Here is a 19,902-nt window from a genome sequence, read left to right as displayed (position 1 = left end):
TAAACTTACACTGTCTCAGCATTGCTTTCAGCTGGACTTGTAATCTAGTGGTTTAGTTGCACTTCAACACATACTGTTCATATTTCATTGAGGTGACAAAAGTCATGAAATACCTCCCAATGTCGTGTCAAACGTTTTTTACACGGGGCAATGCTGCATTTTGTCGTGGCATGGACCCAACAAGCCGTTCGAAGTACCCTGCAGAAATACTGAGCCATGCTGCCTCTATAGCGGTCCATAATTTTGAACGTGTTGCCGGCGCAGGATTTTGTGCACGATCTGACCTCTCCATTATTTCCCGTTAATACTGGATATTATTTACGTCGGCGATCTGGGCGGCCCAATTATTCGCTCCAGTTGTCCAGAATGTTCTTCAAATCAATAATGAACAATTGAGGCCTGGTAATACGACAAATTGGCGTCCACAAAAATTCCTGCTTTGTTTGGGAACTTGAAGTTCACGAATGGTTGGAAATGATCTCCACTTCCAGTCAGTGGTCCGTTTAGTTGGACCATACGATCCAGTCCATTCCAGTTAAACACATCCCATACTATTATGGAGCCACCACCAGCTTGCACAGTATCTTGTTGACAACTTGGGTCCACGGCTTTGTGTAGTCTGCGCCACACTCGAACCCTACCGTCAGCCCTTACCAACTGAAATCGGGACTCATCTGGGCAGGCCACAGTTTTTCAGGGACTAGGATCCAGCTTATACGGCCACAAGCACAGGAGAGGCGCTGCAGGTGATTTCATGCTGAAGGAAAAGGCATTTCTACGTTCATCATATGTCACACACTGATTTCTACCGTTATTTAACGTGGTGCTGCTTGTCTGTTAACACTGACAACTCTAGGGAAACTCCGCTGCTCTCGGTCGTTAAGCCAAGGTCGTCGGCTACAACGTTGTCCATGGTGAGAGGCTTTTTTTTGGGGGGGGGGGCGGGGTCATCAGTCTCCCGACTGGTTGGAATTCCTCTCCTGTGCTAACCTCTTCTTCTCACAGTAACACTTGCAACCTACGTCCTCAATTATTTGGTGGATGTATTCCAATCTCTGTCTTCCTCTACAGTTTTTGCCCTCTACAGTTCCCTCTAGTACCATGGAAGTCATTTCCTCATCACTTAAAAGATGCATCTCTGAAAATATGGTGTGTTGTTGGGCGATCACTCTGTTTTTAAAATAATTGAAAAGCCACGGTCGCTTCAATATCGTTTACTAGATGACCGGTTTCAGCACTCTGAAGGTGCCATCATTGGATCTGAAACGTGGATTAACATTTATAAAACCACATGGCCATCATGGCACAAGATGTCCTATTATCCTGTCCCATTTCCTTAACAGTGTTTTGCACAAATTCCTTTCCTCTCCGATTCGTGCGCAGCTCGTAGTCTAGGGTCTACCGATTCTGCCTCTGAATCACGGGGTCCCGGGTTCGATTCCCGGCCGGGTTGGGGATTTTCTCTGACAAGGGACTGGGTGTTTGTGTTGTTCTCATCATTTCATCACCATCATCATTTGTGAGAGAGACTAGATTTGATTGTGAAAAGAAAATGGACTTCGTGAAAACTGGGACTTTGTATGGGCGCTGATGACCGACCAGTTGAGCGCCCCACAAATCAAACACCATCATCACCTCTCTGATTCTGCACTGAACCTCCGAATTCCTTAGATTATCAGTCCACCTAATTTTCAACATTCGTCTGTAGCAACACATCCCAAATGCTTCGATTCTCTTCTGTTCCGGCTTTCCCACAGTCCATGTTTCAGTACCACTCAACGTTGTACTCCAGAACTACGTTCTTAGAAATTTCTGCCTCAAATTAAGGCCTGTGTTTTATACTAGTAGACTTCTCTTGGCCAAGAATGCCTTTTTACCACTGCTAGTCTGCTTTTGATGTCCTTCTTACTCCGTCCGTCATTGGTTATTTTACTGCCTAGGAAACAGAATTCCCTAACTTCATGTACTTCGTGACCATCAATCCTGATGTTAAGTATCTCGCTGTACTCAATTCTGCTACTTCTCATTGCTTTCTTTCTTCGATTTACTCTCAGTCCATATTCTGTACTCATTAGATTGTTCGTTCTATTCACCAGATTATGTCAACCTTCTTCACTTTCAGTCAGGATAGCAATGTCATCAGCGAATCATATCACTGATGTACTTTCACTTTGGATTTTAATTCTGCTCTTGGACCTTTCTGTTATTTCCATCTTTGGTTCTTCGAAGTACAGATTGAACAGTACGGTGGAAAGACTACATCCCAGTCTTACACACTTTTTAATCCGAGCACTTCGTTCTTGGTCGTAAACTCTTATTTTTCCCTCTTGGCTCTTGTACATTTTGTATATTACCCGTCTCTCCCTATAGATTACCCCTATTTTTCTCAAAATTTCTAACATCTTGCACCATTTTACGTTGTCGAAGGATTTTTCCAGGTCGACAAACCCTATGAACGTGTCTTGATTTTTCTTTAGTCTTGCTTTCATTATCAACCGCAACGTCAGAATTACCTCTCTAGTGCGTTTACCTGTCGCGGCTAATCCGCACATCAGTAGCAGACAAATTGCGCGATGATCGGGAATCTAAAACGTTGGTGTTGAGATTGCTTCATCAACATCGATTACAACCGTACCATATTTCTATGCACCAGGAATTGCATGGCGACGACTTTGAACGTCGTGTAAAGTTCTGCCACTGGGCGCAAGAGAAATTACGGGACGATGACAGATTTTTTGTACGCGTTCTATTTAGCGACGAAGCGTCATTCACCAACAGCAGTAACGTTAATCAGCATAATATGCACTATTGGACAACGGAAAATCCACGATGGCTGTGACAAGTGGAACATCAGCGACCCTGGTGGGTTAATGTATGGTGCGGCATTATGGGGGGAAGGATAATTGGCCCCCATTTCATCGATGGCAGTATAAATGATGCGATGTATGCTGATTTCCTACATAATGTTCTACCGATGTTACTACAAGATGTTTCGCTGCATGACAGAATGGCGATGTACTTCTAAAATGATGGATGTCCGGCACATAGCTCGCGTGCGGTTGAAGGGGTATTGTATAGCATATTTCATGACAGGTGGATTGGTCGTCAAAGCACGTTCACCGGATCTGACGTCCCCGGATTTCTTTCTGTGGAGAAAGTTGAAGGATATTTGCTATTGTGATTCACCGAAAACGCCAGACAACATGCGTCAGCGGATTGTCAATGCATGTGCGAAAATTACGGAAGGCGAACTACTCGCTGTTGAGAGGAATATCGTTACACGTATTGCCAAATGCACTGAGGTTGACGGACATCATTTTGAGCATTTATTGCATTAATGTGGTATTTACGGGTAATCACACTGTAACAGCATGCGTTCTCAGAAAAGATAAGTTCACAAAGGAACATGTATCACATCGGAACAACCGAAATAAAATGTTCAAACATACCTACATTCTGTAATTTAATTTAAAAAAAAACTACCTGTTACCAACTATTCGTCTAAAAGTGTGAGCCATATGATTGTGACTATTACAGCGCTATCTATCACAAAGTAAAAAAAAGGTCTTTTGTCTTTGTCTACCTTAATTCCAAAGGCCGTGCCATCCATAATTTTTTCATGAGCACTGTGTAGAATTTTTTGCTTTATACAGCAATGTCTTTTTGTTCTTGCTGTCTTACGTTCATCTTTAACACCTACAACTTTTGTAACTCATAATGTTCATCGTCTTAATTGGCAGAACCCATTGATCCTGTACTACCTAAACTGGTGCAATAAAAATTTTAATTACATGGTCGAATACCATGTTTTTTGTGTGTGTTTTTTTGCCATTCTGTATCTGACTATCGAAATATCTGACTGATTAATGACAAGGTGAACAAAGGGTGTTGTTAATCACACAGCTGCAAGAGCGAGAGTGCGTCGCTGTGGTGAACAGCGAGTACCTGCAGTCAGGCAGGCAGGCAGCCAGCCAGCCAGCAAGCAGCAGTGGACGCTACTCACACTGGACCCTGAGCCTGAGCGGCGCGCTTCGCGTCTCCCCCTCCGAGTTGGCGGCGGCGCACGAGTAGTCGCCGTTGGAGGCGCGCGTCACCCCCAGCAGCAGCAGCGTCCTCAGCGACGTCACCACGCTGAACGAACTGTCGTTGCGCAGCAGGCGGTCCTGCGGGCAAACGGCACGTTACCAAACTTGTGAAGAGAAAAGCGTAATGCGGCTCATGTAAGGCAAAACAAAATGTACTGTACTCTTTCTCTACGCCAGTTTCAGTGAGTCTGACTAAAGGAATTTAGGCTACAAATACATAAAAAGAGTTGGATTAGAAATAAGTAATCACGTAACGAATTTCGTCGAATCAGACAGCTGTTATTGTTGTTGTGGTCTTCAGTCGTAAGACTCGTTTGATGCAGCTCTCCATGCTACTCTATTCTGTGCAAGACTCTTCATCCCCAAGTAACTACTGTAACCTACATCTATCTGAATCTGGTCACTGTAGTCATCTCTTGGTCTCCCTATACGATTTTTGCCACCCACGCTTCCCTCCATTACTAATGTGGTGATCCCTTGATGTCTCAGAATGTGTCCTACCAACCGATCCCTTCTTCTAGTCAGTTTGTGGTGTGGGAAATATTTGTCTGCTCTATTCAGATTGTACGACAAATTTCTCTCCAATTCTATTCCGTACCTCCTCATTAGTTACGTGATCTACCCATCCAATGTTCAGCATTCTTCTGCAGCACCACATTTCAAAATATGCTTCTATTCTCTTCTTGTCTAAACTGTTCATCGTCCATGTTTCGTTTCCATACATGGCTACACTCCATATGTATACTTTCAGAAACGACTTCCTGACACTTAAATCTATACTCGATGTCCACAAATTTCTCTTCCTCAGAAACGCATTCACTGACATTGCCAGTCTACAATTTATGTTCTCTCTAGTTCGGCGGTCATTAGTTATTTTCCTATCCAAATAACAAAAGTCATCTACTTCTTTAAGTGACTCATATCCTAATATAATACCCTCAGCATCACCTGTTTAATTCGACTATTTTCCATTATCCTCGTACTGCTTTTGTTTATGTTCATCCCATATCCTCCTTTCAAGAAAATGACCATACCGGTCTCAACTGCTCCTCTCAGTCCTTTCATGTCTCTGACAGAATTACGATGTCATCGGCAAACCTAAAAGATTTTATTTCTTCTCCTTGAACTTAATTCCTACTAAAATTTTTTTTGGTTTCCTTTATTGCATGCTCAATGTACAAATTTAATAAGCTCACGGATAGGCTACAGCCTTGTCTCACTCCCTTTCGTGCCCCTCGACTCTTACAGCTGCCATATGGTTTCTCTACAAATTGTATATAGCCTTTCGCTCACTGTATTTTACCCCTGCCACCTCTAAGTTAACAAATGCTATAAACGTAGGTTTGCCTTTCTTTACTCTATCTTTTATGGTAAGTCGTAGCGTCAGTGCTGCCTCACGTGTCCCTACATTTTTCCGTAATCGAAACTGATCTTCCCCGAGCTCGGCTTCTACCAGTTTTTCCATTCTTTTGTAAGCGATTCGCGTTACTATGTTGCAGCCGTGACTTATTATACTGATAGTTCCCAAATTTTTACAACTGTCAGCATATGGTTTTTTCGGAATTGGATTTATTATATTCTTCCTGAAGTCTGAGGATATTTCCTGTTTCATACATCTTGCTCAGCAGATGGAAGAGTTTTGTCGTGGCTGGCTCTCCCAAGGCTACCAGTAGCTCTAACGGAATATTCTCTACTCCTGGGGCTTGTTTTCACTTAAGTCTTTCAGTGTTTTGTCAACTTCTTCAGATAGCTACTGGATTGGAAAGAGACCGATTACTGCAATTCAAATAAAATTTGTAGTAATTTGCTCCCAAACCATGAGCTGAACGCTGGAGCTGCCCTCCTCACATTAAAGTGCAAGAAGTCAAATATTCAAACTAGAGTAAGTTTATATTAAAAAATGAACGGCTATTGTGTGACTAATCCCATAACGTGACGTAATGTAAGATGTAACACTATGTCGCTATCAGCAATAGTAAAACAGAAATACCTTACAAACAGAAGTCATCGTCCGTGAAGCGAATGAAATACTGTATGCAATAAAATATTTGCGAAATTCGGTCGTTAGGAGGCTGAGCCAAAAATCTGTAAAGTGGGAGGAGTTCGTTATTAAGGAACTAATGTTAAAGTGAAGTAATTTACGAGGAAGACACTACTGTTTTATAATATTGCTTAAGAGTTTAACAAACTGCAGTCTGCAGATTACAGTATGTAGTCAAGTTTTGAAAAATACGACTGATGTCCAAAATTAAAGAAACAAACTTAATTTTTGCTAGGTTGCGTTTATTTTGCCACAAAACGATGTAACCAGGTGACAGAAAAGTAGAAACAATACAGCACGTAAACAACTGCAACACGCATAACAGTAGACGAGAACGTTCTTCGTTTTTTCCTACAGATTTGCACACACATTCCGAGAAGTGGTTTATTTGCTCACTATGGTGTGTGACCACCTATGGCAGCAACATAGGCCTGACAACGACCGAGCAGGCTGTGAATGTCGTCATAAGTGTCATGTTGAGGCAATAACGCACATTCTTCCTGCGGAGCTGCTCGCAAGTCTTGGAGAGTGGTTAGTGGATGCTGACGCGATGCAATCCGCATCCCAGAAATGCTCTACGGGATTCAAATCGGGAGAGCGAACAGACTAGGCAATGCGTGCAATATCTCCCGTCACCAAGAAAACATCAACCACTTGTGCCCTATGACGTCGAGCATTATCGTCCATCTGTACGAAGTCTGGACGCACAGAACCTCGCAGCGACTTACATGAGATCCCAAGAACACGTCACGATACATGATAGCAGTTATGCCTTTCCGGTCACCCGCAAAATTTCATGAAGAGATGTTCCAGTGATCAATATAATCCATGCTTACGCCATTATCAATGCTCCTCGATATCAGTCTCTTGCTACAATGTTCGGGTCTCGAAATGGTGAGTCCGTCGAGAACCACTCTCCAGACCAAATCGGGGCTCATCTGTGAAAAGAACATCACTGTTCGACTGTTCAAGTAGCATGTTGTCGACTCCACTCTAAACATTTCTTTCTGTAAAAGCGCGCCAGAGGCACATAGACAGCAGATCTCCGACATTAAAGACCACTCTGTCGAAGCCTTCTTTACACCGTTTGCCTCGATACAACACAGTGCTTACTGCGAGGACAGATGACAACTGCTGCCCAGCACTAAGGTGGTACCGTCGTGCCCTTACAAAAAAAATAACTGTCCTCACTTTCAGATGTCACACGTGTTCGGCCCTGCCCCAGTCTTCCTGAAACACTTTGGGTCTCTATAAACTGTCGCCACATCCGAAAAACAATAAAACGATTCACTTTAAGCCATCGGACCACATGGGTTTGCGACAGTCCAGCTTTCATTCATTCTGTGGCTCTCCACAGCAATGTGTGGTCGGTACCTTCCGTGTGCTATAATGCACTGTCTGTGGCAGTAAACACAGCGTTGTGGCTGTAGGACCACCTGGCAAACACTACTCTGTTTGATAGGTGAGCTGAAGTCATCGTTGGCGTGGTTTCCCGTTGACCGAAATGCTAGGTGCCATGCAGAACACGATCGTAAGGACATCTGTTGACAGTTTGTACGATTATATCGTGAATTAGACACAGAACGGGGAAATAGCGGTTTGTTGTCTTAATTTTGGACATTAGTGTACATCTCCCACGTCACGCAGTCAGGAAGTCTTTTCCATGTATATACCATCATCAATGCCACAATGTAAGTCCTATACGCAGCCCGTGAACCGTATTTTTTTTTTCTTACTTGGAGATAAGACGCTGAGCTACACTGCTGTAACTAAAGTTGTAATCGGACCAACACAGGTGCGCTTTGATGGTCCGATTACTATTACTTTCTTCTTCCATCACAGCAAACCGCTTATCTTATTTTCTCCTTAATAGCTGTAACTGAGATCTTAAAAAACGTTCCAGGTTGCAGTCTGAATAATGAAAAGACACAGATTCGAATTGGCGGATGTAAACACTGGACTGGCAGCAGGCGTCCAGCAGAACAATATCTTATTCTTAAAAAAAGAACTACAATTTGAAATATTGGCAACTGGAAGAACGTGACTTTAATAAATGTTTCTGTAACAATTAGCTTTGCCACGATCACTTAAATTTACATTAAATTTCACATTACCGGTTTCGGCAAGTAGCTGCCATCTCCAGATGCGCCTAATCCACTGAAATGCGTTGTAGCGATATGTGACAAATACAGTTACTCAGTTTGAACTAAAACCGTTGTAGGGTCAAATACCACAGTGCTACTGGAAAACGTGCTTAACAACTGCTCTCTTAAAATTCAAGTTGGAGAAATAACAAGTGCATCTAATTCTATAAATCATGGTCTTGCACAGGGTCCGATTCTGGCCCCTCTTGCATTGAACTTGTACACCAGCAATACAGTCACCACTGATTCTGTAAAGTTCAGCTACGTCGACGACCTAGACAAACAAACTAGAACCAGCATATTCGAGGAAGGTAAACAGACAGCCACTAATGATCCAGAATAGCTCGACCAGTATTACAAGCTTCGAGACTTTGCCAAAACCCTAACCAACAAAGTGACAAACAGAGAACTGAATATAATCTTTCGTTACAACAAATTACGTCAACCTAATATTTGTGACTCTTGACAGATCCTCGACTTTAGGAAATACCTAGAACTGAGAGGACACAAGTTAAATTCGACAAGTAGCACATTAAGGACGATGGGCTGGTGCTGGCTGGGGATCACACGCCATACCGTCCTGCATCTAGCAGCGATGGGTCAAAGGGCCGCTTGTAACCCACTGATGCCTCTACAACGTTTCCTAAGTGCGCGCCGTCTAAAGTGCCTTCTTTATTGCCATATCAATTCTCAGTTTAGATTCAGTTTCAGTCAAACTATCGGTGTCTCCTAAGTGTAAACATTAAACACTGAAGCAGAGACTGAGAACTGACAGGACGGATGGACCTATTTGCTTCATTTCAGTTCTTAGTATGCGTAAGTGCAAACAAGTGGATCATGCCCTAGTGTGTTACTCATGTCACTTCTCTTGAAAACCTTACACAGTGCACGTAAACAACTCTCATTATGTCCAAGGGCAACGATTTTGATATCGAGTTCATTGATATTTATAAAACTTTACGGTGTCTGTGGAACAAAAAAGACGCATGCTATCACAATGCTAACAGTAGGGAAGTCGCTTACAGTCTCCTATTAAAGAAATACCAGGAAGACGATACAAAGGTAAGAAAGATACTGGTAAAATCCAAAACTGATAGCCTGAGATCAGCCTATAACAAAGAATTTAAAAAGGCTGAATACGGTGAAAGAAATGGAGCAGGAACTGGAGATATATACAAACCGTCCTGTGGTATTACGATCTCCTTTCGCTCACCCACAAAAGCCGACTGTAACAAGTGTTAATACTATGCACCATGAGGAAGAATACCAGGAAGCGGTAAGTACTTAAGAAAGCAAAGGTGCAGATACATTTTTATTTCACATTGCTACTTTATTTGAAAATTGTTTGTCTCCACAAGAAAATGTGTTTTTTGTACAGATTCATACTGTTATTCAACTCATCCTTCATTTACAAAATATTCCACAATCTTTTTTGGACGACATTTGGAATCATTACTAACATTCCCACTGCCGGTGTCATTTCGCAGATTTACTAGCCATTGCACTTCAATAATCTCATCTGAATTCATATCATCTAGATCGCGTCTAATGTGTCAATGTCAGATCGCGTTAATAAGAAAATGTGAATACAACAGCATGTCAAGACGAGGGTAATCACACGTTATATGTCTTTCAAATTTATAGCAGATTGGAATTCTAATTCTATTTGACAATATACCAAACGCATATTGGACACATTTTCTAGCCCTAGTATTTTTTACTTAAAGGCCATCCGATCGTAGTTCAACTATTACGTATAAAATGGTTTAAAAAGTTTCGCATTAATCCCCGCACGAATACATACCGAAGCTTGGTAGCACTAGCTTTTGGATTCCCGTCAGGAGGTTACTGCAAGCTGCTGGTAGTTAATTGTTCGTGAAACTTAGTTTTGATAATTACGCCCCCATGTGATATGGCTTCATTTGTTCCTCCATCACACAAGTTCCTAATTCGAATCCACAACAGCCATGAGAATAATATTATGAAACTTCTTGTAATTCCACAACAGTGATCCACTTCCTGCAGGTGTAATAATGCCAAAATGTTTGCCAATAACAACTCCTAGACAATGTGGAAACTGCCATCTATGATGAAAACCTTCAGCCACTTTTCTCCACACGAATTCATTTCGTGGAAGCTAAAGCAAAGACAAACATTGAAAACAGTTACGCAATACCATGCACACGTGGTTTAGGGATCGCCAGCACGGTAGTTCGACGTGTTCGGTCAGAGGGTTAGCTGCCCTCTTTAGTAAAAAACTGAGTTAATGGATAAACGAGAAACATGAATTAGCGTCATGGCATGTACGCCATGAACACTTACGACCAAAATGGGATAAGAAAGTAAAAAAATAAAGAACGGTAGAGTCTTTTATTAGTAGTGAAAACGTCATTGGTCCCAGGTTCGATAACGTGCCACCGTTTAAATTTTTATCGGTAATCAGCACTGCCGGCCGCAGATTTCCGCTATAAGAAGTCATCTTCAGTCTGCCAACGGATTTGTCAGAGAGGGCGGAGAAATGGACAGAGGTTCAGGGCACTGTCTTGTCCTTAGGGTGGAAAACTGCCCCTAAAAGCGGAAGAATCAGCATTTATCAATGGCCTGAGGATTCAGAAGTGAATGGAAACCACTTCATTCCAGACACGTAATGTGCACCCACAGGTCATGTGGCCAGTAACTCAAAAAAGTGTTGTGACGATCTCACCATTGGCGAAAGATTCCGGAATAGTCCCCCATTCGGATTTCTGGGAGGGATGACCGTGAGAAAAAGACTGAATAACCAACGAAAGGATAACGTTCTGCGAGCCAGGGCGTGGAATGTCAGAAGCCTGAACGTGGTACGGAAGCTACAAAATCTGGAAAGGGGAATGCAAAGGTTCAGTTTAGATGTAGTAGGGATCAGTGAAGTGAAATGGTAAGAAGAGTATAGGATAATATCAACAGCAGCAGAAAATGGTATAACGGGAGTAGGATCCGTTATAAATAGGAAGATATGGCAGAGAGTGTGTTACTCTGAACAGTTTAGTGATTGTTCTCATCAGAATCGACAGAAAACCAACACCGACAACGATAGTTCAGGTATACATGCCGACGTCTTAAGCTGAAGACGAAAAGATAAAGAAAGTATATAAGAATATGGAAGAGTCATACAGTACGTAAAGGGAACTGAAAAACGAATTGTCATGGGGGACTAGAATGCAGTTCTAGTGGAAGAAGCAGAAGAAAAGGCTACTTGGGAATATGTGCTTGGGACAAGGAATGAGAGAGGCGAAAGACTAATTAAGCTCTGTAATAAATTTGAGCTAGTAATAGCGAATACACTGTTCAAGAATCACAAGACGAGGATGTGTAACTTCCTGGCAGATTAAAACTGTGTCCCCGACCGAGACTCGAACTCGGGACCTTTGCCTTTCACTGGCAAGTGCTCTACTATCTGAGCTACCGAAGCACGACTCACGCCCGGTCTCACAGCTTTGCTTCTGCCAGTATCTCGTCTCCTACCTTCCAAACTTTACAGTAGCTCTCCTGCGAACCTTGCAGAACTAGCACTCCTGAAAGAAAGGATATTGCGGAGACATGGCTTAGCCACAGCCTGAGGGATGTTTCCAGAATGAGATTTTCACTTTTGTTGATCGATGAAAGAAGAAAGTGCAAAAATCTTAAGGCAAATTCAGGAATACAGAAGAACAAGTCACTTAGGAATGAAATAAGTATGCAGTGCTGAGAAGATAAGACGAAATGGCTGCATGAAAGTGTGAAGAAATCGATAAAGAAGTGACTGTCTGAAGGACTGACTCAGCGTATAGGAAAATCAAGAAACCGTTCGGTGAATTTAATAGCAAGGGTGGTAACATTAAGAGTGTAACGGGAATTCCCCTATTAAATGCAGAGGGGATAGCGGGTAGGTTGAAAGGATACATTGAAGGCCGTTGTGAGGGGGAAGATTTGTCTGATGCGATACAAGAGGAAACAGGAGTCGATATAGAATAGAAAGGGAATCCAGTATTGGAATCAGAATTTAAGAGAGCTTTGGAGGACTTAAGACAAAAACGAAAGATGGGTTGGACAATATTCCATCAGAATTTGTAAAATCACTGGGGGATTGGCAACAAAACAACAATTCACATTGATGTGTAGAACGTATGAGTCAAGCGATATACCATCTGCCTTTCGGAAAAATTTCATCCACACAATTCCGAAGACTGCAAGGAGTAAGAAGAGCGAGAAGTATCATACAATCAGCTTAATAACTCATGCATCCAAGTTGCTGACGAGAATAATGTACAGATGAATGGCAAAAAAAAAAAAATTGAGGATGTGTTAGATGACGATCAGTTTGGCTTTATAAAAGGAAAAGTCACCAGAGAGCCAATTCTGACCTTGCGGTTGATAATAGAGGCAACACCGAAGAAAAATCAAGACATTTTTATAGGATCTGTCGATTTGGAAAAAGCGTTCGACAGTGTAAAATCGCGCAAGATGTTAAAAATTCTGAGGGGAAATAGTGGTAAGCTGTAGGAGAGACGGGTAATATACAATATGTACAAGAGGTAAGGAGGAATAATGGGAGTGGGCGGCCAAGAACGAACTTCTCGGATTAAAAAGGTTTTAAAACAGGGGTGTAGTCTTTCGTCCCTACTGTTCAATCTTTGCATCGAAGAAGCAGTGACGAAAATAAAATAAAAATTAAAAAAAGTGTTCAGGAATGGAAATAAAATGCGGGGTGAAAGGATATCAATGATAAGATTTGCTGATGACATTGCTATCCTGAGTGAAAGTGAAACAGAATTACATGATCAGCTGAATGGAATGGACAGTGTGATTGGTACAGAATACAGATTGAGAGTAAATCGAAGAAAAGCGAAAGTAATTAGAAATAGCAGAAATGAGAATAGTGAGACACTTGACATCAGGGTTGATGGTCACAAAGTAGTTGAAGTTATGGAATTTTGCTACCAAGGCAGCAAAATAACCCGTGACGGACGGAGCAAGGAAGACATCAAAAGCAGACTAGTACTGGCAAAAAGGGCATTCATGGCCGAGAGACGTCTCTTAGTATCTAACATAGGCTTTAATTTGAGGAAGGAATTTCTTAGAATGTACGTTTGCAGCACAGCAAGGGGAATTAGTGAAACACGGACTGTTGGAAAACCGGAACAGAAAAGAATGGAAGCATTTGAGACGTTGGGCTACAAACGTATGTTGAAAATTAAGTGGACTGATGAGGAAAGGGATGAGGAGGTTATGCGCAGAATCGGAGAGGAAAGGAATAAGTGGAGTCACCGACTAGAGGAAGGGACAGGATGGCAAAACATCTATTAAGACATCAGGGCGTGAGTTTCACTGTACTAGAGGGAACCGTAGAGGGCAAAAGCTGTAAAGGAAGACAGAGACTGGAATACATCCAGCAAGTAATTGAGGAGGTAGGGTGCAAGTGCTACTCTGGTATGAAGAGGTTGATACAGGAGAGGAATTCGTGGCGGGTCGAATCAACCCATTCAAAAGACTGATGACTGAAAAAATGCAAATTTCTCTATTAATTGGTAATGACTTCATTTTTATTTATTTATGTTTCAATTTCCGGTGAACTCACAGACCGACAGTGACAAAGATGGAGAAGCTCAGTCGTCAGATCAAGAATTTAGAAGATCCGCACCATCTCCATCATCAGGGACCGATCGATCGATTGGAAGCAAACGGTAGTAAAAAGAAGGAAGTTCCTTCACACAGGGAAGTGCTACAATTTGTGGCTGAGTGGCTGAAAAAGGCTGACGACAAGCCAGTAGGAAAACATGACAGCTTTGGAAAACATATTGCCGATTAATTGAATCATATGCTTCCAGAAATGGTACCTTATGTAAAGAAACTTACAACCCTTGGTATATTTGAGGGGCATATGGAAATCTTGAAAATCTTTTCAGTTGGGCGTTGCAGAAATTTTCTTTCTTATGTACTTACTTTTATTGCTTGCATTGTCTGTTTATCACATTTGCCTATTCCAAAATGAGCAATCCACCTCTCCCACCCCCTGCTCAGGCGCCTCACCTGCAATCAATAGACGCAACACATTTAATGCAGATGTTTAATTTTCACATGCAGCAGATCTCAACACTACTCAACATGGTACAGCAGCTCCTGGAGAAACAAACAAATACAGGGCCACAAGCAACTACTGTGGCTCCAAGTACCATACCGCCTTTTCGCCTAGTTAATGAAAAAGAAGAGGAATGGCTGAAATGGTCGAAACAGTATGAATCCGACATTAATGCTCAAAACGTGCAGGTACCGTGAAACTACATTACTCTCTGCCAATCATAGGAAGTTCAGTTTTTCGCCTCATTCAGAAATTGTTCCCTAACACCACTCCATGTCAACTTTCCTATTATCAGGTTGTAGATTCCCTAACTAACTACTATCACCAACAAGTGAATGTGGTGGCAGCTAGGTACCAATTCTTTCATTGCAAGAAAAGGTCAGAACAATCTTATCAGTAGGGTAACAGATTTGCAGGGTATGACGAGGAAAAGCAAATTCAAATGTGCTTGTGGTGCTTCATATTCTAATGTTATGTTGCGTGATTTGATCGTATACAATATAACTGATGTCAGACTCAGAGCACAGATTTTGAAGCTACCAGATCCATCATTGCAGCATGTGGTGAAAATACTAGATCAGTACGATTTAGGTGTCGTGTCGGTCGATAAATTTGAGCAAACACCAATTTATTGAGTCGAGTCGTCCGAAGCTCGTGATAGGCCTATTAGGCAGAAACACCCTACGCGCGCTATGAATCATAAACAGTTCTCTAAAAGGCAAACAGAATTAAGTCACGCCCTCGGTGCTATTCACAGCACACACGCCAAGACTGCCCATCCAAACAAGACAGTGTTATGCTTATGACAAGAGAGGTCACGTACAATCCATATGTTTGCAATGGAACAAACATTGGAAATATGCCCATTCACAAAAATCTAGTCACAAGGCCCATGTAATCAACGCAGTGTATTCAACGCCTGCTGCAGGCATTGGTAAAACGACCAAATGAATAGTTTCTTCAGCGCCCCGCCAGTCCAACAAACTTATTGTTCATTTGCAGCTTTGCTGAAACATGTGAAATTTCAATTGGACACGATTGCCTCTGTTACACTGCTAAAATACATTCGCACATCTCGGCCTCAATCATTGCATAACATAAAGAATTCTGTAGCACAGGTGGGCATAGCCTCATTATACGGCAAGGAGTAATTCTTGTTCAGAATAACACTGAACAGTCACGTGTGTTGATCCTAAAAGCTTTGCAAAAAGAAGTGTTGTAGTTACTTCACCAAGGACACTGGGGATTGTTCCTACGAAGCAGTTGGAGCGTCGACACTGTACTTGGCAGGGTATGGACACCTAAATGGAACAGATGCGTCTCAGTGTCACGCAAGTGCGGAAAATGTCCGCTCCACCACGAAAATGCTCTGCTCAGCCTAAGTCGTAATCACCATGGCAATGTGTACACAAGGACATTGTGGCACGTTTTTGGAACACTCATTGGTTGACTGTGGAGTACCAAAGAACTCGACAATGTCACGTAGCACAGTTCAGGCGTTGTCGTCTATTTTTGGCCTCGAAGGTTTGCCTGAAGTCACAGGGTCGGACAACGGCCATCAGTTCACGTCAAATGAATGTGAAACATTCTATGAACACAATGGCATACAACATCTAAGTAGTGCACCGATCCATCCACAGTCCAACGGCGAAGCGGAAGGTTTTGTCAGAACCTTCAAGCAGCAGATGGCGAAACTTCTCACCGCACATGCCAGGGATCGAGCATTGCAACTGTTTCTCATCTCCTATTATTCGCATCCACGAGATGGACGACCACCGGCGGAATTGTTTCACGGCCGCCGCCATAGGTCACTCCTCCCCCTGCTCCCATCTCCTCAGCATCCGCAGCCGAAGGAAGACCGCAAGTATCACTTTGCGCCCCATTATATTGCGTTTTTCAGGGCTTTTAGCAGCAGCAGACGGTGGGCGCGAGGCGAGATCCTTCGTCGACTTGGCGCATGATGTGTCTCATATCAAGCCCAGACGGATTGCAGCGCTGTCATCATAATCAAATTCGCCATTGTCATGTGGACAGTGATACTTCCTTATCTCTTCCTCTCAGATTCATGGATCCCGAGGACAGCCTAAGGTCAAGTCGGGAACGATAGAGCAGACAAGCCTGTGAGAAGTTAGCTGACCGACTCTCTCCAGGACGACAAAGTGACAGCAGCTGCCGCTATGTGAAGAGGACGTAAGCGCCGCGACCGACTGGCGACGCCCCAGTTGAATAGCAGCTTCAAGATTAGGCACTTGTATAGCAACGATTTTGGATTTTTGAAGTCGCCACTTGCTTGCGACACATCTATGCCACTGCAAAGGTAAGTATTGTCTCTTTTCATTTTGTAATAAAACCCATTAATACGGTTTGTTTTAATGTTGTCTAGCGATCCGAGTAAGCAGGTTTCTTAGACGCCTCATGATTGACGACGAGCAAAGAGACATAATAATGTGACCGTTTAATTGGCCCTTAATAGGGGACTCTGAGACCGTGGGAGCGGAACTGTCCTGCCTGGAACCTAGTACTGCGGCAGCGATATAGTAATAACGGGCAGTAGCTGGCTATCATCAAATGGTTCAAATGGCTCTGAGCACTATGCGACTTAACTTCTGAGGTCATGAGTCGCCTAGAACTTAGAACTAATTAAACCTAACTAACCTAAGGACATCACACACATCCATACCCGAGGCAGGATTCGAACCTGCGACCGTAGCGATCGCTGGCTATTATCGATTATTTGTGGTGGTGACGATAGTGGTACCTCTACAATGACCGTTACGTAACTTCAACATAAACGCAAGTACGATTTATAACATTAAAAGTTCTTTGCAGCAGATAAAACGACATTAGTCTGTGTAATTAGACCAAGACAGGGCCTGTATGAAGCAACTTTTCACTGAGTTTCTCCATTCGGGTAGACGAGAAATAAACTTCCAAACTACTCCATATTTTAAAGCTAAATCAAAAATTTCAAACAATGAAGACAGAAGCCGTTTTTAAACACTAAAAAGAACATTCTATGTATGAAAAAACGAGGCTGTAAATTATTATGTCATACTTCTTATTTCTTTTAAACACACTTTTAATCGTGGCTGCTTTCCGACATATATTAGTCATGACAACGCAACACGTTTCCCATCCACTTCATAAGCTTAAGATTCCTGAAGGAACATACTGTGCAGTCGAAACATTCACCATGAGAAACCTGCTCTTAAGAAGTATTCGCCATTTATCTGTTGTACCTAACATTACCGCAACAAGCGAGAAAACGCAGCCTATTGGTGCTATTCAGCTCGCCAATGCTATGGTATGACCACGGTGATGGTGAAGATGACGCTACTGTCAAAGCTTCGCACTGAAGGTAATAGGGAAAATATGTATGTTTGATCGTTATTCTTCCACCAAACTTATGATTTTATCACTTCGTTCCATATAATTTATTAACAGAAAGATGGTTTTAAAAAATTTCTCTTACAAACATCGTTACGACGAAATTTCCAATCACCAAGTTTGTCAGTGGCATTAAGAATACTTCCTGATCGTAAACTAAGGCACTCGTGGCCATTTCGTTTCAGTATCTTGGTGACAATTTATGTCCCTGAAAAATCGGGTGTAATGCGATCAGATACTTCAGTTTCCGTACGAGTTCGACGCAGGTTATCGGAAAGATGCTTTGCTGATAACACTCGTCAGTGTGGAATCTGAGCAGGACCAGGTTCAGCTGGGTGCTCGACAACTCGGCCGATCGTTTGTTCTAATTAAAGAATTAACGGCCGCGCGGATAGTTTGCGATATTTACAGTGGGTTGCCGAGCAATTTATGGACGCGCGAGGACAAAACGCACGCGGCTCCTCGTGTCAGCGTGTAATTTAGATATTCGGCGCGGGAAGCGGTTTCGGCGGACAGCGGCAGCACCAGCAGCGGCGGCAGCAGAGACAGCGTCCTGGGAAATCACCGGCCCGCCGCTGACAAATGTCCGTGTCACCACCAATCACCGTCGGCCGCCGGCCGTGTTCCGGATATTAAGCGCCGCCGCGCACTCGACGGCTGCGCGACTCGCCGGCAGCGAAGCGCCGGATAAACAGTTGTACTCAGCAACGGCCGCTTTAAATCTCCTGCCAAGGGCGAAGTGCAGCTTACAGAAATGGTCGTCCAGGCACTTGCTAACAGCGACGGGAAACGTTAGCACTTTCCTTACTTCCTTTTTTTTCCGTTATCAGCGTTCTGTCTGGTTTGATGGGGCCTGCCAAGACTGTCTCTCCCGTGCCAACTTCTTCGTCTCAGAGTAGTACTTACAATGAAATTCATAGACTGTTTATTGGATATACAAGGCCATTGTTCAGCGATTGAAGGTAATATCTTATGAGTTGCTGGGAAGCATCATGTTCCACTTCAGTTTCTTCTTATGCAGTGGTCGTTTCGACCCCTCTGCCAGGATCTTCCCCAAGATCTTCTTCCATCGGTTAGGTGAACACTGTTCAAGACCAGTCTCGCGTTCACTTAGAGACGGAAGATTCCTCGCACGTATTCAGAAGAAATCTCGACACTGACTGAAATTATTCCGGTTATTACTGGTGGGCCATAGTCACTGAATAGCAAAAGTGGCAGAGGCAGAAGGAGGAATGTTTATAAAAATGTTGTATATATTGTATTGTATGTGAACCGGGGACCTAGAAACGACGGAAGGCTCCGTCCCCGCCACAGCCGCAGTGGTCCACTTCACCCCTCCGCCGCCCCACACCGAACCCAGGGTTATTGTGCGGTTCGGATCCCGGTGGCCCCCCCCAGGGAACGTCTCACACCAGACAAGGGTAACCCCTATGTTTGCGTGGTAGCGTAATGGTGGTGTACGCGTACGTGGAGAACTTGTTTGCTCAGCAATCGCCGACATAGTGTAACTGAGGCGGAATAACGGGAACGAGCCCGCATTCGCCGAGGCAGATGGAAAACCGTCTAAAAACCATTCACAGACTGGCCGGTTCACCGGACCTCGACATAAAGCCGCCGGGCGGATTCGTGCCGGGGACCAGGCGCTCCTTCCCGCCCGGAAAGCCGTGCGTTAGACCGCACGGCCAACCGGGCGGGCCTATAAAAATGTTACTGTAGTACCACAAAGGTGGCGCGCTGTTTCGGTCTTCTCTATTAAATTTATATTACTTTTTGTAAATCTCAACCGCGTCTTGGACGTTCATTCTGTATATTTTCCTTAACTAGTACAAGTTCCAGTGACGTTCATGTGACCACTATCTTCGCTTTACGTGAAAATTCAATAATCCCTCACAGACGACATGTGGTAGCATTACCAATAAAGGATATAATAAAGCGAGTCTGGAGTACGTGGAAAATAGTGCAGTCCTTGAAGTAAAGTGGAAACGGAGGGCTGTATGTGACATCGAAAACAGTGTGATAATTGGCCTCCGGGCCAAGGATGGGCGCATTCCTAAAGGGTCTAAATGTGCAAACAGTTCGCCAGCCGTCGTGGTTTAAAGTATACTGTGCTTGAAAAAATGGCGCTAACCAAAACCGGCTCCAATGGTACAC

At 43.3% G+C, this 19,902-nt stretch overlaps 1 protein-coding gene across 1 annotated transcript in view; it reads right to left on the bottom strand.

The window, feature by feature from the left end:
• Positions 1 to 3,995: 3,995 nt before the first annotated feature.
• LOC124795904 (hemicentin-1-like) overlaps positions 3,996 to 19,902 on the bottom strand; it is a 1,325,431-nt gene continuing 1,309,524 nt past the window's right edge. Inside the window, exon 9 of the mRNA XM_047259983.1 lies at positions 3,996 to 4,163. Coding sequence (XP_047115939.1) covers positions 3,996 to 4,163 — 168 coding nt within the window. The remainder of the gene's footprint in view (positions 4,164 to 19,902) is intronic.

The sequence above is a fragment of the Schistocerca piceifrons genome, chromosome 4 (genome assembly GCF_021461385.2).
Source record: "Schistocerca piceifrons isolate TAMUIC-IGC-003096 chromosome 4, iqSchPice1.1, whole genome shotgun sequence".
In the NCBI taxonomy this organism is placed as follows: domain Eukaryota; kingdom Metazoa; phylum Arthropoda; class Insecta; order Orthoptera; family Acrididae; genus Schistocerca; species Schistocerca piceifrons.
The sequence above is the reverse complement of the archived record's forward strand: the minus strand, read 5'-3'. Positions and strand labels throughout refer to the sequence as shown.